At 55.0% G+C, this 25,890-nt stretch overlaps 1 protein-coding gene across 1 annotated transcript; it reads left to right on the forward strand.

Annotated features, from left to right (window-relative positions):
• The first annotated feature begins 7,902 nt into the window (after nucleotides 1–7,902).
• On the forward strand, nucleotides 7,903–25,890 carry LOC101072524 (V-type proton ATPase subunit B, brain isoform). Its single transcript, XM_029831992.1, has 14 exons — nucleotides 7,903–8,077; nucleotides 16,757–16,812; nucleotides 17,111–17,209; nucleotides 18,594–18,687; nucleotides 19,215–19,292; nucleotides 19,678–19,817; nucleotides 21,330–21,431; nucleotides 22,126–22,223; nucleotides 22,298–22,421; nucleotides 24,215–24,365; nucleotides 24,710–24,792; nucleotides 24,865–24,969; nucleotides 25,086–25,215; nucleotides 25,292–25,890. The coding sequence occupies exons 1-14, from the start codon at nucleotides 7,978–7,980 to the stop codon at nucleotides 25,432–25,434; spliced, it is 1,503 nt and encodes a 500-aa protein (XP_029687852.1). The 5' UTR covers nucleotides 7,903–7,977; the 3' UTR covers nucleotides 25,435–25,890.

Consider the following 25,890-nt stretch of genomic DNA (forward strand, 5'->3'; position numbering starts at 1 on the left):
TTTCCCATCCTCCCCCCACCCTCGTTAATATGAATAACGTTATGAGTCCATGACTGTTATACCTCATAGACTATAGCCTAATTTGTATGGTCCTAAATGTTTTATTTATCCAAGATTAACGACATGGAAGTGGTTGGAATGAGATGAAGAGTGATTAAACACGACGATGAAAGCAGAGTCCATCCGTCCAGATGTGATCTTTGATTTAACCACAGTTAACTGAATGTCCCCAAATGTCCCCAAATGTCCCCAAACGTCCCTGCGTCCTCAAAAACGTCCGCATACAGGGACGAGGAGGAGACGCTTCAGCAGTGCTTTGTCTTCACTGAAGGACATCAGCAAGACTTCAATGAGGGAATCAAGGTCTTCCTCAGAGACACCTGCACAGAGGGACGGAGGGACATTTCACGCAGGTCCCATTTAGGCGGTCGCCTCTTGACATCTAAAACCGGAGCAGAGCTGGATGAAACTGGACCCAGGATGTTAATTTGGCGTCTTCTGTGACCAGTCGCTTACGTCCACCCACCTGTCCCCTGTGAGCAACAACAGGTCTCCAGTTAATCTGAGGCTCGTTTAGTCCCCTTCAGGGGCAACTACAGGAACCCAGAGGAAAGACCCACGTCCCCAGGAGTCCACGCAGGAAGGCCTCTCTTCCTGCTACCTCCTCCGGCCGTGTGCCGCCCCCAGCCTGCGATCCCGCCACCTTTCAGTAGCAGCCCAACCAGATGCTGGTTTTCCATCCAAGGAATTCATCTAAAGGGCCTGGAAAAGATTAGCGTTAAGTTGCCGACCGGGCCTCTGGCCGTTGCCGTGGCGAGTGCAGGTGAGCTGAACACTGCTGAGGGCTGGCGGGGCCCCAACACCCACGGCTCTGCTGTCAGTCGTCACCACTTGGTGTGTGATCCAGACCCTTAGCTGCTGCGTCCTCAGTGTCGTGTCCTCCGTCTCCTCTGAGAGACAAATGACCGAAGAACACAGTCGGAGAGAAAACTGAGGCTCTTTTGTGAGCACATTCAAAGAAAGCAAGACTCCCTGCTGGGAAGGCCCTCGTTGGGGATCCACATTTACACTTCCTTCCTCCCTCTCCCCCCGACCTACGTCCAATTAGACTGTGTGTGTGCGCGTGTGTGCGTGTGTGTGTGTGTGTGTGTGTGTGGCAGAGAGAGGGTTCTTTGGTGAGAGTGTGTCTCGCGTCCACCCAGATGGACAGGGACGGACACCCAGCTGTCCCGGCTACAGACCACCAACCGCCGCTGGTGTTTAACCCTGAAGAAGCTTTAACATACCGACACATTTACAGAAGCTTCAGTGGCTTCCAGGTGTGAAGAGCTCTTTCCTTCCCCTGCTACAGCATCCACCACCTGCATCTACATACTTAGAGGGAATGTAGCCATGCCCCAATTACCCCAATTACCCTAATTACCCTAATTACCTGCCCACAATACATTCACATCTTTTATTACTGCCTCGGAAATTCCCAGTTTCAAACATCAGCAAGCTCAAGAAGCAGAGAGAAGAACCCGGGTTGGGAGAAGGTCCCAGCGAGGGAGACAAGGTCGTGAGAGACGCCACAGTCCCGATCAGGAGGACAATAAGGTGGGACGAGTCTCCTGCGTGTCCACAGGTGGAATCACAGCGGTCGTCACTGTCAACAGAAACGCCATTAATCCGGTTATGAAACAAGCTGACCTTTGAAGTTCTAATCACCAGAGATGGGTAGACAGACCCGGAACAGGCAGACCTTCAGCGTCCCTCCTTTGGTCGTCCAACGTTGAGTGTCCCATCAGCTCCTCTTCATGCATGTTCCAATAAATGCTTGGTCGGCTCTCTATGAATGTTGGGCTGAAGGCTGCGGCCCAAGGACCCTTCCAGTGGGAAGATGAGGGCGAGCGTCCACATGAAGGGGGGCGTGATGATGAAGGCCTTTGTTGCTCTGCTGTGATGGAACCTCTCTGAAGGCCGAACTACATCAGCACAAGTGACCTGAGGTCGCGTTTCCACGAGACGCTGAGATGAGCAGGAAAATGTCCAAGGTAGGTCTCATGGAGCTGCTCCGCCTCTACAGAGCAAAGCAAAGTCTGGAAGCCCCCAGCTTCATCTTCATCATCCTCACTGTTGCGTCCGCAGTAACCTGGAGGCAGAGATTCAGAGAGCAGATCGGCCTTCAGCCTGGTGGTCATTGTTTCATTAGTTTCATTCATTTACATTATTCACACACACATACACGCACGCACGCACACATACACACATACACACATACACACATACATACATACATACATACATACATACACACATACATACATACATACACACATACACACACATATATACACGTATCTCTTCCCAGCTCTGCTCTCTTCTGGACACACATCTCAGGTGTTGATCCTGGATCTGCCGGAGCCACTCCTCCAGCTCGGGGGTCACTCTCAGACCCTGGTGACCACAGGGTCCACATATCCTTCTGTGGTTTGCACATTGCCTCACGAAGCACCTTGATGTGTGTCAGTGTGTTAAAAAACCAACAATAATTGGATTCCACACTGGTCCAACCTGAACCTGTGGAGCTGGTTGGACTCAGGTGAACGCAGTCTGCCTGAACCCTCACAAACCAGGGGAGGGTCATATGATCTCTGCCCGTAAAATCCTCTTAGTGGACTCGGGTTTGGCCTCGGGATCTGACACCACAGCCTTTGAGCACTGAGGGAAGCTGAAAACAGGCATCAGGTAACCCCGCAGGATCAAACCTGAAGTGTTTCTGGTGTTTTCTGATGTTTCTGGATCAAGACTTGGTGTTGGGAGACAGACTCGGGTCCAGAAGGTGCTCTTCGTCCAGAGGAAAGTAGTACCCATCAGGGGGCAGGGCGTAGCTGCATCCATTACACTTGCCTCAACACTTGTGTCAGAACTTGACCAAGCGTTGCCACCTCAGTTCTGCTGCATCTGACGTGCCACATGAGCTTGATGTCACCGTGGGGCTGAAGCTCTGTGGCCACGGCAGCCCGATGCATCACTATTATGACACTTCATTGAGTAGATGGAAGATGTGATGAGTTGGTGGGAACTCCTAACCTCCTCATCACAAAGGAGTGGAGTGAAAACAGGGATGTTTAAAAGGGGAGCGCTGCTCCTGTAGGCAGGAGCCCTTCACCTGCATTAATTTGCTATTTTTTGCATGTGGGCTGAAATGTTTGAATGAGCTCTCTGGGGAAAGCGGTGAGCCTCAGCATGGCAGCACTGCCCACTTCAGTGTGTAGAGCTTTTCCACCATCACAGAGCTGCGCTTCATCTGCATGTGGCTGCCGGCGCGCTAGCGTTGCAGGGGTCACGGTTCAAAAACATCTTCACACAGTTGCTTCCAATTGATTGTGCAGACAAATGAAAGGCTAAAATATTAATAAACAGGAAGCACCGAGCTGCTCCTGCTATTAGCTGGACGATAAAGCTATCAAGTCATTTTTCTTGTCAGTCAGAGAGAAATAAAATAACAGACTTTATCAATCAAAATAAAAGAAAATGGAGGACAAGCAGGTCTGTCCAGGCCACCAGAATAACAGCCGCGACTCATGATGACTACGTTTTAAAGGCCAAAAACGGGCCAACAACGTTTTCTCACTAACCCACTGAGGCTAAATAGTGAACAGAGATGTGCACGACTAAGGGCATCTCACCAAGGTGATAGAGGTATAACGCATGGACTCTTCCTGCCACTGAAGACTGGCTCTGATCCCCAGAAGGAAATCCCTCTCGCTGGTCATATACATACATATATACACATATACGTACGTATGTCCCTTTACCCAGAATTCTGTAGGCTAGATGAAATAAATGGGTCTTGAAAGGAAACCTAACAGTCCTGGAGTTGTGAACCGGACCTGCTCGGTTCCTATTTCAGCTGTCGAACAGACCTTCGTGGTTGGGACAACAATACCGTCCGTTACGATAGGAGTTGACTTGTCCTGAACTCGTCCCCGTAAATGTTAAATCCTTGTGATTCACACAAACACTTTGGTGATTAAGGGGATGGAAGAAACGTGTTGACTATCAGCCGACTCCTCTTCAGGGTCATTTGCTTCTCCTATTGTTCAGTTGATTACTAGGTCAGCCAGTTAGGTCTGTGATCTCGTCTGTGCTTGGTTCTCTTCACCCTCCCTCATCAATCTAATCAGTCCTCACTTGTGTTACAACCCTGTGGATATAAAAGCTGACTTCCCTTCTCCCCATGCTTGTGTGGTCAAATCATGGAAATTTGTGGACCAACATTGTTCCCATGTGTTTGTTCTTAGAGTGACTTTGATTTTCTTTTCTTTGGCCGACAATTACTAGTGATTAGATGATCTGTGCTTGTGACTAATTTACTCTGACTGGCCTTGGCTTCAACCTTTGTTTAAACTTTTTATCTACTCTTTATTCTTGAGTCTATTCAACTTGTCAGTCCAACCACCCTTCATCTGCAAGCAAGAACAGCTGTTTGCAGTGACCAGGTGGTTTTAGAGGAAAGGCTTTGTCTTAACCTTCTTCTGCACTATGGAGCCGCGGTCACTGTCCTCAGCTGATGTGGATGATGTTTCGCCTCCCCCACAGGAGACTGAGTAGCCGAGCAGTAGCACTGGCACTTAGAAGGTGTTCATTTGGCAACAGGTACGACCTCAATTACATGAACTGTAGACAAGGTCTTGCTCTAGATCCAGAGTATTAGACGAGGTCTTGCTCTAGATCCAGAGTATTAGACGAGGTCTTGCTCTAGATCCAGAGTATCAGACAAGGCCTTGCTCTAGATCTTGAGTATTAGACAAGGCCTTGCTCTAGATCCAGAGTATCAGACAAGGCCTTGCTGTAGATCAGAATCAGAATCAGAATCAGAATCAGATTTATTGCCATTGTTCATGTAATACACAGTATTACACAAACTAGGAATTTGTCATGGTGTGACGCTGCGACATTCAACATAAAGAAGACCACACTAGAATAAGTTAAATAAAATAAAATAAGACAAAATAAGACATATATACATTATATACATAAATAGTAAGTGGTAAGAGGTATGTGGTAAGAAAGATCCAGAGTATCAGACAAGGCCTTGCTCTAGATCCAGAGTATCAGACAAGGCCTTGCTCTAGATCCAGAGTATCAGACAAGGCCTTGCTCTAGATCCAGAGTATCAGACAAGTTCTTGCTCTAGATCTTGAGTATTAGAGAAGGCCTTGCTCTAGATCCAGAGTATCAGACAAGGCCTTGCTCTAGATCCAGAGTATCAGACAAGTTCTTGCTCTAGATCTTGAGTATTAGACAAGGTCTTGCTCTAGATCCAGAGTATTAGATGAGGTCTTGCTCTAGATCCAGAGTATTAGATGAGGTCTTGCTCTAGATCCAGAGTATTAGACAAGGTCTTGCTCTCGATCTTGAATAATAGACAAGGCCTTGCTCTAGGTCCAGAGTAATAGACAAGGCCTTGCTCTAGGTCCAGAGTATTAGACGAGGTCTTGCTCTAGATCTTGAGTATCAGACATGGTCTTGCCCTAGATCCAGAGTAATAGATGAGGTCTTGCTTTAGATCCAGAGTATCAGACAAGGTCTTGCTCTAGATCCATAGTATCAGACAAGGTCTTGCTCTAGATCTTGAGTATCAGACATGGTCTTGCTCTAGGTCCAGAGTATTAGACGAGGCCTTGCTCTAGATCCATAGTATTAGACGAGGTCTTGCTCTAGATCCAGAGTATTAGACGAGGTCTTGCTCTAGATCCAGAGTATTAGACGAGGTCTTGCTCTAGATCCAGAGTATTAGACGAGGTCTTGCTCTAGATCCAGAGTATCAGACAAGGCCTTGCTCTAGATCTTGAGTATTAGACAAGGCCTTGCTCTAGATCCAGAGTATCAGACAAGGCCTTGCTCTAGATCAGAATCAGAATCAGAATCAGAATCAGATTTATTGCCATTGTTCATGTAATACACAGTATTACACAAACTAGGAATTTGTCATGGTGTGACGCTGCGACATTCAACATAAAGAAGACCACACTAGAATAAGTTAAATAAAATAAAATAAGACAAAATAAGACATATATACATTATATACATAAATAGTAAGTGGTAAGAGGTATGTGGTAAGAAAGATCCAGAGTATCAGACAAGGCCTTGCTCTAGATCCAGAGTATCAGACAAGGCCTTGCTCTAGATCCAGAGTATCAGACAAGGCCTTGCTCTAGATCCAGAGTATCAGACAAGTTCTTGCTCTAGATCTTGAGTATTAGAGAAGGCCTTGCTCTAGATCCAGAGTATCAGACAAGGCCTTGCTCTAGATCCAGAGTATCAGACAAGTTCTTGCTCTAGATCTTGAGTATTAGACAAGGTCTTGCTCTAGATCCAGAGTATTAGATGAGGTCTTGCTCTAGATCCAGAGTATTAGATGAGGTCTTGCTCTAGATCCAGAGTATTAGACAAGGTCTTGCTCTCGATCTTGAATAATAGACAAGGCCTTGCTCTAGGTCCAGAGTAATAGACAAGGCCTTGCTCTAGGTCCAGAGTATTAGACGAGGTCTTGCTCTAGATCTTGAGTATCAGACATGGTCTTGCCCTAGATCCAGAGTAATAGATGAGGTCTTGCTTTAGATCCAGAGTATCAGACAAGGTCTTGCTCTAGATCCATAGTATCAGACAAGGTCTTGCTCTAGATCTTGAGTATCAGACATGGTCTTGCTCTAGGTCCAGAGTATTAGACGAGGCCTTGCTCTAGATCCATAGTATTAGACGAGGTCTTGCTCTAGATCCATAGTATTAGACGAGGTCTTGCTCTAGGTCCAGAGTAATAGATGAGGTCTTGCTTTAGATCCATAGTATCAGACAAGGTCTTGCTCTAGGTCCAGAGTATTAGACGAGGCCTTGCTCTAGATCCATAGTATTAGACGAGGTCTTGCTCTAGGTCCAGAGTAATAGATGAGGTCTTGCTTTAGATCTTTAAATTATGCTCTTTCTCCTGTCATTGCACTGAAAAAGTGAGCGTTTCTTCGGAATGCCAGTTGACTGGATGATTGATAAATCTTTACTTCAAGCATATACATAAAGTAAAGGACACTGACAGAAGATGAGACACACATGGATAGAAAATAGAAACCAACTAAAAGATTAGATTTGACATGCTTGGCGGGGAGTAGAAAGATAAAAAGGAGAGTATATAATCCCACACCTTGGCCTAAATGTTATTGTAAATCCTCATTTGAGGTTGAACCTGATCTCTATCATCTCTGGTGAGGACAATCATGTGGCTGTGGACGTCCCATGTCCTACGACCATACGAACCACACTCTCTCCAGTAAAAGCTGTCCTACACAAGCTAAAGGGAACAATAGTCCTGCGTTCGCCCAGTTACTGCTCGTGCACGTGTCTCTGGATGGTCACACTTCAGCTGAACTCTGTGGGGGGCGTGTGGGACAGAAGGACGTTGGCCAGCCTAAACCCCATCTCCAGATCATCTCAACGGGCTTGTTCCTTGTGTCTCAACAGGTAGAATAACATCTGTCCAGCTTCTGAGTCTGCTCACGTTCCACAACCTTGGCTCTGTTTTCACCCTGCTTGGAATTAGGACTTTTTAGTTCCAATCTGTCTAAATAGTGTCCAAGAACGCACTGTCCCTACCGAGCTAACCCTGAGAATGAGGATGTGATTATTCTTCATTCACTATTATTCATGGTATCCAGGATCTTAACCATCTGCACATTTATGGTTGCACGTTGACCAGAAAATTGCTTTTTGATTCAGTCCCATTAAATCACCTCTATTTCCTTTGCTCTGTTTGTTTGCTCTTTTGGCTACGTCATCTCCCCGTCTCACGCGCTCTTCCTTCTCAGCTCCGTGTGCACACTTCCGGTTCCCCTGTGTCATATGACCCTCGGTCTGTCGTTTTGGCTACTCAGCGCGGTTGAGCTCTTGACCCAACAAATCTAACGTTAGTTTGCGTCTGTTTCGTGTCTTTTCCCGACGATGGCGACGCTGGTAGCGAACCGCACGCTGGACGTGAATGCGGGAGCCAGGACGCACACGCAAGCCGTGACCAGGAATTACATCTCCCAGCCCAGGCTAAGTGAGTAGCAGCTGGCTAAGAGGATGCTCCCTGTTATGGCGATATTTAAAGTAAGACGGTTGTCAAAAGCAGGAATGTCTCAGACCGTCGCGAAGGAGAAGAAGAACGATGGTTCTTCTTGTGCTGCCATGAAGCTTTTAACGCTGTTGCAGCTGCTTCCTGGAGCCGGGCAACAAAGTCCGGGCTGAAAAATTAGCGACGTTAAAATAGGAATTTGAGGTTCTGGCTGGGGAGGTCCTCTGTTGCTCCACGTTTGAAATGCTGTCTGTTCGACAGTGAAGTCAACTGTAGGTTTGTTTTTGTCAACCTCTGTTAGCATATTGCAACAGCTAATGGTAGACACGTTAATCAAATCCTTTATTATCAAGTCACAATTTTATCCAAACGCAAAAATGCATTTCTTGCTTAAAAACATTCCGTACAGTTAATTGAATGTACGGTTTCCACTATCATCGTTTTTGCACGGTTAGCGAGGCTGCAGGACCCTGAATGTCACCCTTGAAATGGGTTAGCTAGCGCTAGCAAGCGCCGCTAGCTGTCAGCTGACTGTTAGCAAGCGCCGCTAGCTGTCAGCTGACTGTTAGCAAGCGTCGCTAGCTGTCAGCTGACTGTTAGCAAGCGTCGCTAGCTGTCAGCTGACTCTGATGGAAGCAGCCAGGCCCAGAGCTGCTGGAGCCCCGCGGCTGCCGCCGCCGCTGCCGCCGCCGCTGCTGCTGCACACGCCGGCCTCCAAATGTTGCTGTTGTCGGTATCCTGGAGCTGTTGGCAGATTCCGGGCCCTCACGTGATCTGGTCACATGATTTTCCCTTTGACGTCACTATGGTGTCGTCAAAGGGAGCGTGTGCTCTGTGATCATGTAGAAAGAGTGCGTGATTTATGGATAAAGTGTGTTTAGATATTTTCATGCCTGATAAGAGACTGATGAGACAACTGTCCATGTCCTGTCCAGTAGTTGGAGCTTGGACAGACCAACAAGGACTCTGGGTCCGCGTGGACCTGGCCCTGTTGTCTCTGGACTTCCACGTCCTCCCTTGGTCCAAAGACAGGACGTTGTCCCCTGACTGACAGGAACGTGTCCCCTGACTGACGGGGAGTTGTCCCCTGACTGACGGGAACGTGTCCCCTGACTGACAGGGAGTTGTCCCCTGACTGACGGGGAGTTGTCCCCTGACTGACAGGAAGTTGTCCCCTGACTGACAGGAACGTGTCCCCTGACTGACGGGGAGTTGTCCCCTGACTGACGGGAACGTGTCCCCTGACTGACGGGAAGTTGTCCCCTGACTGACGGGAAGTTGTCCCCTGACTGACGGGAACGTGTCCCCTGACTGACAGGAACGTGTCCCTGACTGACAGGGAGTTGTCCCCTGACTGACGGGGAGTTGTCCCCTGACTGACAGGAACGTGTCCCCTGACTGACGGGGAGTTGTCCCCTGACTGATGGGAAGTTGTCCCCTGACTGACGGGGAGTTGTCCCCTGACTGACGGGAACGTGTCCCCTGAATGACGGGAAGTTGTCCCCTGACTGACGGGGAGTTGTCCCCTGACTGACGGGAACGTGTCCCCTGACTGACGGGAAGTTGTCCCCTGACTGACGGGAACGTGTCCCCTGAATGACGGGAAGTTGTCCCCTGACTGACGGGGAGTTGTCCCCTGACTGACGGGGAGTTGTCCCCTGATTGACAGGAGGTTGTCCCCTGACTGACAGGGAGTTGTCCCCTGACTGACAGGAAGTTGTCCCTTAACTGACAGGAACGTGTCCCTTAACTGACAGGGAGTTGTCCCTTAACTGACAGGAACGTGTCCCTGACTGACAGGAAGTTGTCCCTTAACTGACAGGAACGTGTCCCTTAACTGACAGGGAGTTGTCCCTTAACTGACAGGAACGTGTCCCCTGACTGACGGGAACGTGTCCCCTGACTGACGGGAAGTTGTCCCCTGACTGACGGGAAGTTGTCCCCTGACTGACGGGGAGTTGTCCCCTGACTGACAGGAACGTGTCCCCTGACTGACAGGGAGTTGTCCCCTGACTGACAGGAAGTTTGTCCTTAACTGGACAGGAACGTGTCCCTTAACTGACAGGGAGTTGTCCCTTAACTGACAGGAACGTGTCCCTGACTGACAGGGAGTTGTCCCTTAACTGACAGGAACGTGTCCCCTGACTGACGGGAACGTGTCCCCTGACTGACGGGAAGTTGTCCCCTGACTGACTGGAAGTTGTCCCCTGACTGACGGGGAGTTGTCCCCTGACTGACAGGAACGTGTCCCTGACGACAGGGAGTTGTTCCCCTGACTGACAGGAAGTTGTCCCTTAAACTGACAGGAACGTGTCCCTTAACTGACAGGGAGTTGTCCCTTAACTGACAGGAACGTGTCCCCATGAATGACGGGAACTGTCCCTGAATGACGGGGCAAGTTGACCCCTGAATGACGGGAAGTTGACCCCTGAATGACGGGAAGTTGTCCCTGACTGAACGGGGAGTTGTCCCCTGACTGACGGAACGTGTCCCTGACTGACAGGGATTGTCCCCTGACGACAGGAAGTTGTCCCCTGACTCCCCTGACTGACAGGGAGTTGTCCCCTGACTGACAGGGAGTTGTCCCCTGACTGACAGGAACGTGTCCCCTGACTGACGGGAGTTGTCCCCTGACTGACAGGAACGTGTCCCCTGACTGACGGGGAGTTGTCCCCTGACTGACGGGGAGTTGTCCCCTGACTGACAGGAACGTGTCCCCTGACTGACGGGGAGTTGTCCCCTGATTGACAGGAGGTTGTCCCCTAACCTCCGGACACTAGGTGGCGATGGCTGCATCTCTTGGCCAGCTCTGCGTTCAGCCCAGGAACCAGGAGAACCTCCCAGGTGCCTCCACATGCTGGAGGAGCCACCAAACAGATGGACCCAACGATGGTATCTGAGCGGCGTTGCCGTGGCGATTCCAGTCATGGCGTCTTAGACTGCCAGTATGTGGAAGGAAGGTGCGGCGACGTTCCGCCGCCACTCGGCAGCGTCTATAGGATCACGGTGTTTCGATGAGCTCTCGGTGGCGTCTTGAGTGACAGAGATGGAAACCAGGCACTTTTTGAAAAGCTACTTTTGCGACAGAGCAGAAAAATAAACAAAGATTTCTCATCAGACCCAGTCTTTCCTTTTAAGAGGCCTTTGTCTCTCCCATGTCACATCCAACAAAAGCTATTAGCCTACGGAACGGCTGCTCTTTGTTTTAGAAGTGCATTCTGTCATTTACTGCTATGAAAGACACGGAGCAAGGCTCTATAGCGTGTGAAGATTTAATTAACGGTAATAATGTAGTCACGATAAACAAATGTCTCATCTGTCACCATGAAAATCATTTCTATAAAATCAATGTTATTTTTATAACACTTCTATAATCCACATTCTAATTAGGCTTAAGCTGCTGGCTTGTCACTGAAGAAAAGAGGCTGTGGGCGTTAGCGTCCTTTCATGCTGAACACCGAGGGCTGACACCGTCTCTGCTGCCGGAGCAGGAAGCAGCGTCCCTCCGGCGGGACGGGACGGGACGGGGCGGGCGTCCCTCCGACGGGGCGGGGCGGGGCGGGCATCCCTCTGGCGGGATTGGGTGGGCGTCACTCCGACGGGGCGGGGCGGGGCGGGCGTCCCTCCGACGGGGCGGGGCGGGGCGGGGCGGGCGTCCCTCTGACGGGGCGGGGCGGGCATCCCTCTGGCGGGGCGGGGCGGGCGTCCCTCTGACGGGGCGGGGCGGGCATCCCTCTGGCGGGATTGGGCGGGCGTCCCTCCGACGGGACGGGGTGAGCGTCCATCTGACGCGGGACGGGCGTCTCACACTCCAGGGTCGGTTCCTCTCCAACGGGTCCTTTATTTGGAGACGTTGACGAAGAGAAGTCGTCTGCACAGTGAGATTATGTAATGTAGTGTGTGTGTGTGTGTGCGTGTGTGTGTCTGTGTGTCTGTGTGTGCGCGCGCGCGCGTGCGCGTGTGCGAGACAGGGATTGGTTGTCGTCAGGCGTTGGGCAGCACCTGTGTCCTGCACATCTCCTCCTGAGGACACAGGTGCTGCCCAACGGTGGTGCTCCCCTGTCAGCTCCTGTTGAGGGCCACCACTGGGCAGCACCTGTGTCCGTGGTGCTCCTCTGCGGGCTCCTGTTGAGGGCCACCACTGGGCAGCACCTGTGTCCGTGGTGCTCCCCTGTCAGCTCCTGTTGAGGGCCACCACTGGGCAGCACCTGTGTCCGTGGTGCTCCTCTGCGGGCTCCTGTTGAGGGCCACCACTGGGCAGCACCTGTGTCCGTGGTGCTCCCCTGTCAGCTCCTGTTGAGGGCCACCACTGGGCAGCACCTGTGTCCGTGGTGCTCCTCTGCGGGCTCCTGTTGAGGGCCACCACTGGGCAGCACCTGTGTCCGTGGTGCTCCTCTGCGGGCTCCTGTTGAGGGCCACCACTGGGCAGCACCTGTGTCCGTGGTGCTCCTCTGCGGGCTCCTGTTGAGGGCCACCACTGGGCAGCACCTGTGTCCGTGGTGCTCCCCTGTCGGCTCCTGTTGAGGGCCACCACTGGGCAGCACCTGTGTCCGTGGTGCTCCTCTGCGGGCTCCTGTTGAGGGCCACCACTGGGCAGCACCTGTGTCCGTGGTGCTCCCCTGTCAGCTCCTGTTGAGGGCCACCACTGGGCAGCACCTGTGTCCGTGGTGCTCCTCTGCGGGCTCCTGTTGAGGGCCACCACTGGGCAGCACCTGTGTCCGTGGTGCTCCTCTGCGGGCTCCTGTTGAGGGCCACCACTGGGCAGCACCTGTGTCCGTGGTGCTCCCCTGCCGGCTCCTGTTGAGGGCCACCACTGGGCAGCACCTGTGTCCGTGGTGCTCCTCTGCGGGCTCCTGTTGAGGGCCACCACTGGGCAGCACCTGTGTCCGTGGTGCTCCCCTGTCAGCTCCTGTTGAGGGCCACCACTGGGCAGCACCTGTGTCCGTGGTGCTCCTCTGCGGGCTCCTGTTGAGAGCCACCTGTGGGCTCTTGGTCCTTCCTCACCACAGACATGGTGTTGGGTCCTCGGTGATGTAGGTCCCTCAGTCCCTCTGCAGTCATGTCATCTACCAGTGGAACGGTGGTTCCAAGATGGCCCCTGGTACCAGTCTTCAGTCCTGGGTGGTCCAGCTCCTGCTGGGTGTCCTTGCTCAACAGCGCCCCCAGTGCCTGGAGGTGATGGAGCACATCAAAGAGGTTTGGGCTTTGTCGTTGACCTGGAAGAGTTGTTTCTGTCTCCGTCCTTCTCATTTGGACCCCCCCCCCACCCTGTAGGAGCGCCCCCCCCCCATACTGTAGGAGCCCCCCCCACACTGTAGGAGCACCCCCCCGTAGGAGCACCCCCCCCATACTGTAGGAGCCCCCCCCACACAGACCCTGTAGGAGCCCCCCCATACTGTAGGAGCCCCCCCCCTGTAGGAGCACCCCCCCCATACTGTAGGAGCCTCCCCCCACCCTGTAGGAGCCCCCCCCCACACACACCCTGTAGGAGCCCCCCCCATAATGTAGGAGCCCCCCACCACACACACCCTGTCGGAGCCCCCCCCCATACTGTCGGAGCCCCCCCATACTGTAGGAACCCCCCCGTTGGAGCCCCCCACCATACTGTAGGAGCCCCCCCATACTGTAGGAGCCCCCCCCCCCCACACACACCCTGTCGGAGCCCCCCCATACTGTCGGAGCTCCCCCCCGTAGGAGCCCCCCCCATACTGTAGGAGCGCCCCCATACTGTCGGAGCCCCCCCCCACACACCCTGTAGGAGCCCCCCCGTAGGAGCCCCCCCCCATACTGTCGGAGCCTCCCCCATACTGTAGGAGCCCCCCCCCACCCCGTAGGAGCCCCCCCCATACTGTAGGAGCCCCCCCCATACTGTCGGAGCCCCCCCCACCCCGTAGGAGCCCCCCCCATACTGTAGGAGCCCCCCCCCACACCCCGTAGGAGCCCCCCCCCCACCAACACCCTGTAGGAGCCCCCCCCATATCAATCAAACCAGTCCTTGAAACTCGTCTGCAGCTCCTGGTGCTGATGGACCGGAGCTGCAGACAGGTGGGCCCGGTCCTGCTCAAGGTTTCTGCCTGTGAGGACAGGTTTTCTTTGGGGGGGGGGGGGGGGGTGCGGGGGTCTGCAGCAGACGTAGCGTTGATATGCTAAATGCTACGTTGAGCGGGCCGTGCTACGCTAGCACACAGCAGGTGATCAGGGCTCCGAGCGAGACAGTTGGACATTTGTCCCTGATTCCCTCGACCTGTGGCTGTGGAGCAGGAGGAGGAGCAGGAGGAGGATTACCAGCAACCTTATCCTGGGCCGGAGCCGCCGCTCCTCCGTCTGAGGCAATTAGCAATTAGCATGGCGGCGTCCAGGGGGGGCCTGGAAGTGGGGCTAAGGCGCCACGATTAGGCTGCACATCACGCTAGCGCTGCTTTGTAGTGCTCATTTATTGTCAGAATGATGATGCGGCCCCACCTCCACCGTCGCTCTGACCCCCCCCGCACACACACACACACACACACACACACACACACACACCTCCCCCCCCCCATTTCAGCTGAAAAATGTTTTGTGCTGGAATCCTCTGTGCCTCCTTTCTTCGGGCCCTGAATGGCTCTTTAGTATTTCACACCACGATGTCCTTCAGGGTGCAAGGTCAGGCTACCAAAACAGCTTCTAGTGGCGGATTAGGACCAATTAACATCTCTGCGCACAAAGGGCCCCGGCAGCTGAACGGGCCCGGGGCGACCCGCTCGCCTGTTCCACGCCGAGCCGGGGGACCGCCGCACTTGAGCTGAAGTAGCAAACGAGGGGTGGAGAAAGTTTTTTTTAAGCTAATAGAAAATGTTGCTACTTCACACCTCATGTATATACAGCCCATTGATCCGGCATTATCCTGGGAAAGACATGTGCAAACTTTTGTCCCTGGCTGGGCTTCCACACAAGCATGTCCAGGGGCCTTTGTGGACCGGCCTTTTGTCTCCAGCTTAGTGGGCTGTCAGCAAAATGGGCTTTCGGTCCAGCGGGGTACTTTCAGGACTGCTGGGGGTCTGGCAGGACAATAGCCATTCCCAGAGGGAACAGGTGGGACATATCAGGCAACATTATGGGGGACAATACTGTGGACTGTTGGACTTCACAAGTGGCCCGCAGGCTGGGAGAGCCACCAGGATCTTCCTGGAGCCTTACCGCACGCTCCATCACGTGGTCCTGTGTGGGGTGGGCGGGTGGGGGCCAGAGAACGCTCCCAGGGTGTCGGGTGCATTCGGACCCTGGCAGACATTCCCCCAGGGGGCCCCTGCACCCCTGCATCTGCTCGGTCTTCATCCGTCCCTGGCCCTCCTCTGGACGTGTCCGTAGCATCAAATGATCCAGCTCTGTCCCGTCCCCCCCCAGGACTGTTCCTCTGTGGGCTCCAGCTCTGTCCCGCCCCCCCCCCAGGACTGTTCATCTGTGGGCTCCAGCTCTGTCCCGTCCCCCCCCCCCCCCCAGGACTGTTCATCTGTGGCTCCAGCTCTGGGTCCCGTCCCTCCCCCCAGGACTGTTCATCTGTGGGCTCCAGCTCTGTCCCGTCCCCCCCCCCCCAGGACTGTTCATCTGTGGCTCCAGCTCTGGGTCCCGTCCCCCCCCCCCCCCAGGACTCCAACACGGTGCCGCTCCAGCCACCAGCTTCTCCTTCAGTTCTGGAGAACTCTTCCAGACCACAACAAGATCTCTCTGATCTAGACCCCAGTCCTGGAGGGCCACGATCCGGCCGGGTTTTCTGAATGTATCCCACTGAATGTATTTTCATCCTGGTGGGACAGAAAACCCGTCCGGATGGTGGCCCCCCAGGACTGGGGGTGACACATGTGAGGTGCTTGAAGCTCCAACACCTGAGCACCAGCCCACCTCCAGGTTCTAGAGGCCTAGACCCTTTTCCTGGTCTGATCACCATTTATTGGATTTATCATGATTGTTAGGGATTAGTGCTCAGTGATGTGTGTGTGTGTGTGTGTGTGTGTGTGTGTGTGTGTGTGTGTGTGTGTGTGTGTGTGTGTGTGTGTGAGTGTGTGTGTGTGAGAGTGTGTGTGTGAGAGAGTGAGAGTGTGTGAGTGTGTGTGAGTGTGAGAGTGTGTGTGAGAGTGTGTGAGAGTGTGACTGTGTGAGAGTGTGTGTGTGTGTGTGAGTGTGTGTGAGTGTGAGAGTGTGACTGTGTGTGTGTGTGTGTGTCCGTGTGTGTGAGTGTGTGAGTGAGTGTGTGTGTGTGTGTGTCCGTGTGTGTGAGTGAGTGTGTGTGTGTGTGTGTGTGTTCAGGCTCTACAGGGACGCTCAGACAGGTCTCCACAGCTTTCCTCTCTCGGTCCTTCTGTTGGCTTTGACTCCTTTCGTGGACACGAGGCTGGAGGGGCAGAAGGGGCAGATGACTGCTTCCATTCTTCCCCTCCGGGGCAGTTAAATGGACGGGCGAACTGCGGCTGCTCTATTTCCCTGGCATTTGCCTGTCTTTGACATTTGTACCTGGAGAAGGTTAACTTGCAGCATTAAAGGTCACCTTGTGATTATGAAGAGTCCCGCGTGTTGTGGCGTGTAAACGGATGCTTCCAGCCGCAGGAAGCAGCTGCAACATTGTAATTCCTGTCATTTTCCTGTGCTGTGGCCTTTTAATGAAGCATCAACTGTGCTTCCTTCTTCCAGCCTACTCCACCGTGTCGGGTGTTAATGGACCCTTGGTGATTCTGGATAATGTGAAGGTGAGGCCTGACATTTCTCCCTGCTAGCTTGCTAGCACTGTCGCTAGCTTGCTAGCACTGCAGTACCTGCAGAATGCTCGTGCACCGGCGTTCTGCCACCAGGAGGCGCTCTTAAAACTCTGACATTTGCTCCAAAGTGGACGGGGCGCCTTGTGTTGAAGCCATTTCGGATACAGAAGATGATGTCTGCGACGACATTGCTAAATCCACGCTAGCATGCATGTTTTCAGCTAGCATACCAGTGTGTTTTAGCATGCCCGCGCCCTGCGGCTCTGCTGACCTGGTCTCAATGATCTAGTTCCCCAGATACGCTGAGATCGTTCACCTGACTCTACCTGATGGGACCAAGCGGAGCGGGCAAGTTCTGGAGGTGATTGGAAGCAAGGCCGTGGTGCAGGTGAGACAACTTTGGAGGAAGGAACCGCGTCATTGTGGTGAAACCACCCAATTCTGGTTTGCTGTGGTCAAACCTCAATCTTGGGGCTCCAGCTGTGGCTCCAGCTGTGGCTCCAGCTGTGGGTCCAGCCAGGGCTCCAGCCGGGGCTCCAGCTGTGGGTCCAGCCGGGGCTCCAGCCGGGGCTCCAGCTGTGGGTCCAGCCAGGGCTCCAGCTGTGGGTCCAGCCGGGGCTCCAGCCGGGGCTCCAGCTGTGGGAGCAGCCAGGGCTCCAGCCGGGGCTCCAGCTGTGGGTCCAGCCAGGGCTCCAGCTGTGGGTCCAGCCAGGGCTCCAGCCGGGGCTCCAGCTGTGGGTCCAGCCAGGGCTCCAGCTGTGGGTCCAGCCGGGGCTCCAGCCGGGGCTCCAGCTGTGGGAGCAGCCAGGGCTCCAGCCGGGGCTCCAGCCGGGGCTCCAGCTGTGGGTCCAGCCAGGGCTCCAGCTGTGGGTCCAGCCAGGGCTCCAGCCAGGGCTCCAGCTGTGGGTCCAGCCGGGGCTCCAGCCGGGGCTCCAGCTGTGGGAGCAGCCAGGGCTCCAGCCGGGGCTCCAGCCGGGGCTCCAGCTGTGGGTCCAGCCGGGGCTCCAGCTGTGGGAGCAGCCGGGGCTCCAGCTGTGGGAGCAGCCAGGGCTCCAGCCAGGGCTCCAGCCGGGGCTCCAGCCGGGGCTCCAGCCGGGGCTCCAGCTGTGGGAGCAGCCAGGGCTCCAGCCGGGGCTCCAGCCGGGGCTCCAGCTGTGGGTCCAGCCGGGGCTCCAGCTGTGGGAGCAGCCGGGGCTCCAGCTGTGGGAGCAGCCGGGGCTCCAGCCAGGGCTCCAGCCAGGGCTCCAGCCAGGGCTCCAGCTGTGGGTCCAGCCGGGGCTCCAGCTGTGGGAGCAGCCAGGGCTCCAGCCAGGGCTCCAGCCAGGGCTCCAGCCAGGGCTCCAGCTGTGGCTCCAGCCGGGGCTCCAGCAGTGGGTCCAGCCAGGGCTCCAGCCAGGGCTCCAGCTGTTGGTCCAGCCGGGGCTCCAGCCGGGGCTCCAGCTGTGGGAGCAGCCAGGGCTCCAGCCGGGGCTCCAGCCAGGGCTCCAGCTGTGGGTCCAGCCAGGGCTCCAGCCGGGGCTCCAGCTGTGGGTCCAACCGGGGCTCCAACCGGGGCTCCAGCTGTGGGTCCAGCCAGGGCTCCAGCTGTGGGTCCAGCCAGGGCTCCAACCGGGGCTCCAGCCAGGGCTCCAGCTGTGGGTCCAGCCAGGGCTCCAGCCGGGGCTCCAGCTGTGGCTCCAGCCGGGGCTCCAGCTGGAGGACCAAGGGACAGGAAGAAGCTTTGTAGCTTGCTGTAATGTTACCACGTGCGTCTGTGTCCTGCCTGTGTGCAGGTGTTTGAAGGGACTTCAGGCATCGATGCCAAGAAGACGGCCTGTGAGTTCACAGGTGACATCCTGCGTACACCTGTGTCGGAGGACATGCTGGGTAAGGACTCCCTGCCACACGTCTAACCCGGCTCTGCTCCCACCTTCCTGTCTTTGTGAGGACACTTCCAATTCCCAAGCTGCTTTGTGGCGTCGCTGCCGTGCACGTGGGCGTGCATGTCCGCGTGCACGTGGGCGTGCCGCGACAGTAACGGCAGCGAGCTAGAGCCTTTCAAAGTGTAGAACCTAAATGGAAAATCTCAATCGGGGTGATTATCTCAATCCAGCACAAGGTTGTGAGCATCTGAGTGGCGGTGCCACGGGAGCCGCCTTTGTCTGGGGAGTATCATTAATTATGTCGCTACGTTTCGACTTATTTGTTCCTGATACTTGCACATTGAAGAAGAGCCATCAGAACCACTCTCGTCTGTTTAGGGTCTCACTGAACACACAATAGATCATTTAATTCGTTTCCTTTTCCTTGGAATCCCGTAATTATCTTTCAGGCCAACATTCATATTCAGCAGTGATGTATTGAATGAAAGAGCCGATTTCTGCGCGCTCCCATTCAGCAACCGTCTCTTCCAGGGCGCGTCTTCAACGGCTCGGGGAAACCCATCGACCGCGGGCCCAGTGTTCTGGCCGAGGACTACCTGGACATCATGGGTAGGAACGGCCCGGAATGTTGTTGCAATGTTGCCTACAGGAGCAGAGGGAGAGGGGAGAAGGTTGTCTCCCCTGAGCAGTGTGTGGGCGGGGTAGGCGGGGTAGGCGGGGTAGGTGGGGTAGGCGGGGTAGGCGGGGTAGGTGGGGTAGGCGGGGTAGGTGGGGTAGGCGGGGTAGGGGGGGTAGGCGGGGTAGGCGGGGTAGGTGGGGTAGGCGGGGTAGGCGGGGTAGGTGGGGTAACGCCACTGCTTGAGACCTGGGCCAGGTGGGCTAGGCCCCGACACCTGGTGGGCTAGGCCCCGACACACCTCACGCTCCTCCAGTCTGGGCTCCTCACCTTCAGCCTTCCACAGGTGGCTTGATTCCATCCGTTTGTTCCCACCAGGTCAGCCCATAAACCCTCAGTGCCGCATCTACCCCGAGGAGATGATCCAGACCGGAATCTCGGCCATCGATGGCATGAACAGCATCGCCAGAGGACAGAAGATCCCCATCTTCTCTGCTGCAGGGCTGCCTCATAATGAGGTGGGATTCCAACCTGCTGCTGACACTGAGAGCAAGTCCAAGTCCAGCTCACTAAAGTCCAAACAGTCCCTGAAACCCTTTTAACCGGAACACCTTTGTCCTGGGCCAGGACCATGCTGGAGACCTCCATAGTGAGGGAATGTAGCTCTAGCTGCTGCTGCTGTAGCTGCTGCTGCTGTAGCTGCTGCTGTAGCTGCTGCTGTAGCTGCTGTAGCTGCTGCTGCTGTAGCTGCTGCTGCTGTAGCTGCTGCTGTAGCTGCTGCTGTAGCTGCTGCTGCTGTAGCTGCTGCTGTAGCTGCTGCTGCTGTAGCTGCTGCTGTAGCTGCTGCTGCTGTAGCTGCTGCTGTAGCTGCTGCTGCTGCTGTAGCTGCTGCTGCTGTAGCTGCTGCTGCTGTAGCTGCTGCTGTAGCTGCTGTAGCTGCTGCTGTAGCTGCTGCTGTAGCTGCTGCTGTAGCTGCTGCTGTAGCTGCTGCTGCTGTAGCTGCTGCTGTAGCTGCTGCTGTAGCTGCTACTGTAGCTGCTGCTGCTGTAGCTGCTACTGTAGCTGCTGCTGCTGTAGCTGCTGCTGTAGCTGCTGCTGCTGTAGCTGCTGCTGTAGCTGCTGCTGCTGTAGCTGCTGCTGCTGTAGCTGCTGCTGCTGTAGCTGCTGCTGCTGCTGCTGTAGCTGCTGCTGTAGCTGCTGCTGCTGTAGCTGCTGCTGTAGCTGCTGCTGCTGTAGCTGCTGCTGTAGCTGCTGTAGCTGCTGCTGCTGTAGCTGCTGCTGCCGTAGCAACACAGCACTTAAGCATACATTTGTTTAAGAGTGTAAAGTGGGGGTATAGAGCCAACAGAGCCGTCATGTGCTGACAGAACTCTCTAGAACGTGAGGGTGGCGGCTAAGCCGCGGCTTTAAGCCACTGAGGGAATCCAACCGGGAAACTTAATTGACCGTCAGGATGAGAGAAAGTCGTCCTTTTCCTTCCAGATGCACAAACACTGTTTTTATGTCAAAGGGCCCAATCTGCTCAGCATTAGCAAACATCTGCATCTGAGCCTCAGCACGTCGCTGCTCAGAGGTCAAGAAGTGGCTGGAAACATCCTTCATACACTCGACTCTTTGGAATCAGAATAGAACAGGTTTAACAATGATTCTAGACAGGAAAGGCCTGATCAAAGGTGGAATAAAGCATGACAATGACCTTGATGAACCTTAGCACACACACTCACACACCCTCACACACAGACACACACTCACTCACACACACACACACACTCACACACACACACACACTCACACACACACACTCTCTCTCACACACACAGACACACCCACTCTCACACACAGACACACTCACTCACACACACACACACACTCACACACACACACACACACTCACTCACACACACACACACTCACACACACACACTCTCTCTCACACACACAGACACACCCACTCTCACACACAGACACACTCTCTCTCACACACCCACCCTCTCACACACACCTTGACGACCCTCTCCCCTCTCTTCCAGATTGCTGCCCAGATCTGTCGACAGGCCGGGCTGGTGCAGAAGTCCAAGGATGTCCTGGACTACAGCGCTGACAACTTCGCCATCGTCTTTGCAGCCATGGGGGTGAGGAAGCCCCGCCCTCCCAGTTTGCACCCTCGACCCCGCCCTCCCCAGATCGCACCCTCGGCCCCGCCCTCCCCAGATCGCACCCTCGACCCCGCCCTCCCCAGATCGCACCCTCGGCCCCGCCCTCCCCAGATCGCACCCTCGGCCCCGCCCTCCCAGTTTGCACCCTCGACCCCGCCCTCCCCAGATCGCACCCTCGACCCCGTCCTCCCCAGATCGCACCCTCGGCCCCGCCCTCCCCAGATCGCACGCTCGGCCCCGCCCTCCCCAGTTACCAACCTCCCACTCATCGCCCTGAACCCCATCACACCCAGTCTTTGTTTTCCTGCCCTCTTTTAAGATAATTTACCCTTTAAGTCCCTCTTTTACCCCCCAGCGGGGGTGACGCACTCACACACACACACTCACACACACTCATTTCACTTGCGAACCTTGACCCCTCCCTCCATCCTAACCCAGCTGGGTTTACCTGGCTGACAGGTTAAAGCGTGTTATTGTTGTGGTTTAAACTCATGAATGGTTGTTTTAAAGCTCTATGTTTTTACAACCACAACACGAGACAAAGTTCTCAGGTAATAGTTGATCTAGAAATGGGATTTCCTGTTTCATGGGGACTTGCAAAGGCTCATGGGAGGAGGCTAAAGCTTGAGGGTTGGGTGAGCACCCAGGCTGACCTGAGCTCTGTCTCCAGGTCAACATGGAGACCGCTCGCTTCTTCAAGTCTGACTTCGAGGAGAACGGCTCTATGGACAACGTCTGCCTGTTTTTGAACTTGGCCAACGACCCCACGTAAGATCCCGGAGCCTTTCAGGTGAGCTTCTGCTCTTTGGTGTTAATAACCTGAATTGTCTTTGATCCTCCAGCATCGAGCGCATCATCACCCCTCGCCTGGCTCTGACAGCAGCGGAGTACCTGGCCTACCAGTGTGAGAAGCACGTCCTGGTCATCCTGACGGACATGAGCTCCTACGCTGAGGCTCTGAGAGAGGTACGCCATCTTTCTGAGATCAAAGCGAGATCAAAGGTCTGGCCCAGGGTCTCCTGGCAGGCTGCAGGTTGGGCTTTAGCCACCAACAGGCTCAGGGTCCAGAGCTGTGAGAGCCAGCTGTGACCCTGACCCTGTAACCCTGACCCTGTGACCCTAACCCTGACCCTGTGACCCTGTAACCCTAACCCTGACCCTGTAACCCTGACCCTGTCCCTGTAACCCTGACCCTGTAACCCTGTCCCTGTAACCCTGACCCTGTAACCCTAACCCTTTAACCCTGACCCTGTGACCCTAACCCTTTAACCCTGACCCTGTAACCCTGACCCTGTCCCTTTAACCCTGACCCTGTGACCCTAACCCTGACCCTGTGACCCTAACCCTTTAACCCTGACCCTGTGACCCTGACCCTGTCCCTTTAACCCTAACCCTTTAACCCTGACCCTGTGACCCTGACCCTGTAACCCTGACCCTGACCCTGTAACCCTGACCCTGTCCCTTTAACCCTAACCCTGTGACGCTGACCCTGGAACCCTGACCCTGTCCCTTTAACCCTGACCCTGTAACCCTGACCCTGACCCTGACCCTTTAACCCTGACCCTGTGACCCTGACCCTGTAACCCTGACCCTGTCCCTGTAACCCTAACCCTGACCCTGTAACCCTAACCCTGACCCTGTGACCCTGTCACCCTAACCCTGTGACCCTGAACCTGTCCCTGTAACCCTAACCCTGACCCTTTAACCCTGTCCCTGTGACCCTGACCCTGTGACCCTAACCCATAAAGTCATGAAGCTGTTAGCTGCTGCTGCGGCTACGTTGCTGGTTAATTTGGTCTTTGAGCCACAGCAGGTGGCCCGTTGGACCCTGATGGTGGATCCTGAGCTCTGCAGACCCGGCAGGGCCCACTAGAGATGCGGTTCCTGGTCCCTACAGCACATCGTGAGCGTTTCCCTCCTCACTTCCTGCCTTTGAGGATCAAAGCTTCTGCGTTGTCTGATCCGTGCTGGGTGCTACCATGAAGATCAGTGTCTTTTATGGAGGCTCAGACCCCCCAGGAAAGGGTCTCCTGGTTGTGGCTCAGACCCCCCAGGAAAGGGTCTCCTGGTTGTGGCTCAGACCCCCCATGAAAGGGTCTCCTGGTTGTGGCTCAGACCCCCCAGGAAAGGGTCTCCTGGTTGTAGCTCAGACCCCCCAGGAAAGGGTCTCCTGGTTGTGGCTCAGACCTGGACTCACTGGTTATTCTGGGATGGCCTCCTCTCCCAGCCGGAGTGTGTTATGTGTCAGGATCTTTTCATGCTGTACAGTCAAGTCAACACAATTCAAGGTTGAGAATGGTGCATGTGCACGTGCGCTCCCTAACCTTGGCACGTGCACATGCACCATTGGTGTCTGAACTCGGGCTTTGCTTGAACGTGCACAAAGGCCCAGGACCACAATAAGGCTTAAGTCTGGTTCTTGGAATCTCACGTGAAGGTTGAGCTTTTAATTGAACGTGCGCTCCGCGAGTGTTTGTGGCCCCGTCAACCTGTGCACGTGAAGATGAAAGGATGTGCACGTGAAGATGAAAGGATGCTCTTTATTTCCTGTCCTTCTCTGAGGAGAAAGGGTTGGACTGTGTTCACAGCTCCCCCGGTGTTAGGAGCCGTAGTGAGAGACGTCGGGCGAGTCTGGATGACTTGATGCACCAGAGCGGAGGCGCCCGGTCCCCTCGCCCGGCCCCCTCGCCCGGTCCGCTGCGGCCCCCTCCAGCCCAGGTCTGATTCTGGTCCTCTTCCTCTCTGACTCCGCCCTGCAGGTCTCCGCTGCCCGGGAAGAGGTGCCGGGTCGTCGGGGCTTTCCTGGCTACATGTACACGGACCTGGCCACCATCTACGAGCGCGCGGGGCGTGTGGAGGGCAGGAACGGCTCCATCACCCAGATCCCCATCCTCACCATGCCCAACGACGGTGAGCGCCCTGCACGCACTGTTAAAAAGGACTCAAAAGCTCTTTCATTCCAATTATCAGAGAAGATCATCTGAAATGGAGCAGGGAGAGTGCTGTTACCATGGCAACCCCTGTAGAACTCCCCCCCTCCCTCCCTCCCTCCTAGTCAACCGGTTCAGCACGGCCGTCTCACATTAGGGTGGTCAGGCCGGGTGGGGAGGGACGGCCTTTAAAGATCTGGGCCAATCAGAGCAGATGTTCCTGCGGAGCCTTGAAGCCTCCATAAGGGCTGTGGAGCGTTGTGGAGGTCTGTGAGCAGCAGCCTCGTGGAGCTGATTCCCTGCTGGGTTCTTCTCCCTCCACAGACATCACCCATCCCATCCCCGACCTGACGGGCTACATCACGGAGGGGCAGGTCTACGTGGACCGGCAGCTGCACAACAGACAGGTCAGACAGCTGTGAGCACCAGCACCACCTTCTAAGATGAGATGAAGCAGCCGTGTCGTTCTCGCCCTCCAGATCTACCCCCCCATCAACGTGTTGCCGTCCCTGTCCCGTCTGATGAAGTCGGCCATTGGCGAGGGGATGACCAGGAAGGATCACGCCGACGTCTCCAACCAGCTGGTAACCAGTCGGCGTCTGGTTGGGTGACGTTCATCCAGGAGGCTCAAATGCTCATCAGCCCTGGTGTGTGTGTGCGTGTGTGTGTGTGTGTGTGTGTGTGTGTGTGTCGTCTCCAGTACGCCTGTTATGCCATCGGTAAGGACGTCCAGGCCATGAAGGCTGTGGTCGGAGAGGAGGCCCTCACCTCCGATGACCTGCTCTACCTGGAGTTCCTCCAGAAGTTTGAGAAGAACTTCATTGCTCAGGGTAAGAACGTGATGCTGTGAGCCATGGTGTCTTCCGTGGGACGGGGTGTCCTGAGAAGCTGTCTCTGTCCCCGTAGGTCCCTATGACAACAGGACGGTGTATGAAACTCTGGACATCGGCTGGCAGCTGCTCCGCATCTTCCCCAAGGAGATGCTGAAGAGGATTCCCCAGAGCACCCTGTCGGAGTTCTACCCCAGGGAGTCCACCGGCCGCCACTAGCCGCTGCTCTGGGCCTCAGCCCGCCACCCTCGGCCCCCCATCTAACCCTAACCCTAACCCTAACCCACCTGTAGAGTCTGGGTTCTCCTTCCCGTCGTCTTGTGGAGGGTCCAGTCCCAGCCCGGTTCAGTAGATGTACGCTAGCGTAGGACGTTGTGTGTTGCTGTTTTGTCTCCGTTGTTTGGAAAAGGTGGACATGCCGAGGCGTTTCCACTCCTTATTTATTTTGAGGCCCCCCCCCCCCCCCAGATCCACGGTCCTCTGCAGGTTCTACCACGTGCTCCCACCACGCCTGCAGAGGCCAGGTGGCGCCAGCGCACGCTAGCGCGCGCTAGCATGTGCTAGCATGCGTGTTGTGCTCACGTATCCTTAGGAATCGCCCCCGTGTCTGATTATTGCGCAACAATGACTTTGTGACAGTGTCTCTGAATAAATGAATAAATTATCTTTCTTGTG

This window comes from Takifugu rubripes, unplaced genomic scaffold, assembly GCF_901000725.2.
Source record: "Takifugu rubripes unplaced genomic scaffold, fTakRub1.2, whole genome shotgun sequence".
Lineage (NCBI taxonomy): Eukaryota > Metazoa > Chordata > Actinopteri > Tetraodontiformes > Tetraodontidae > Takifugu > Takifugu rubripes.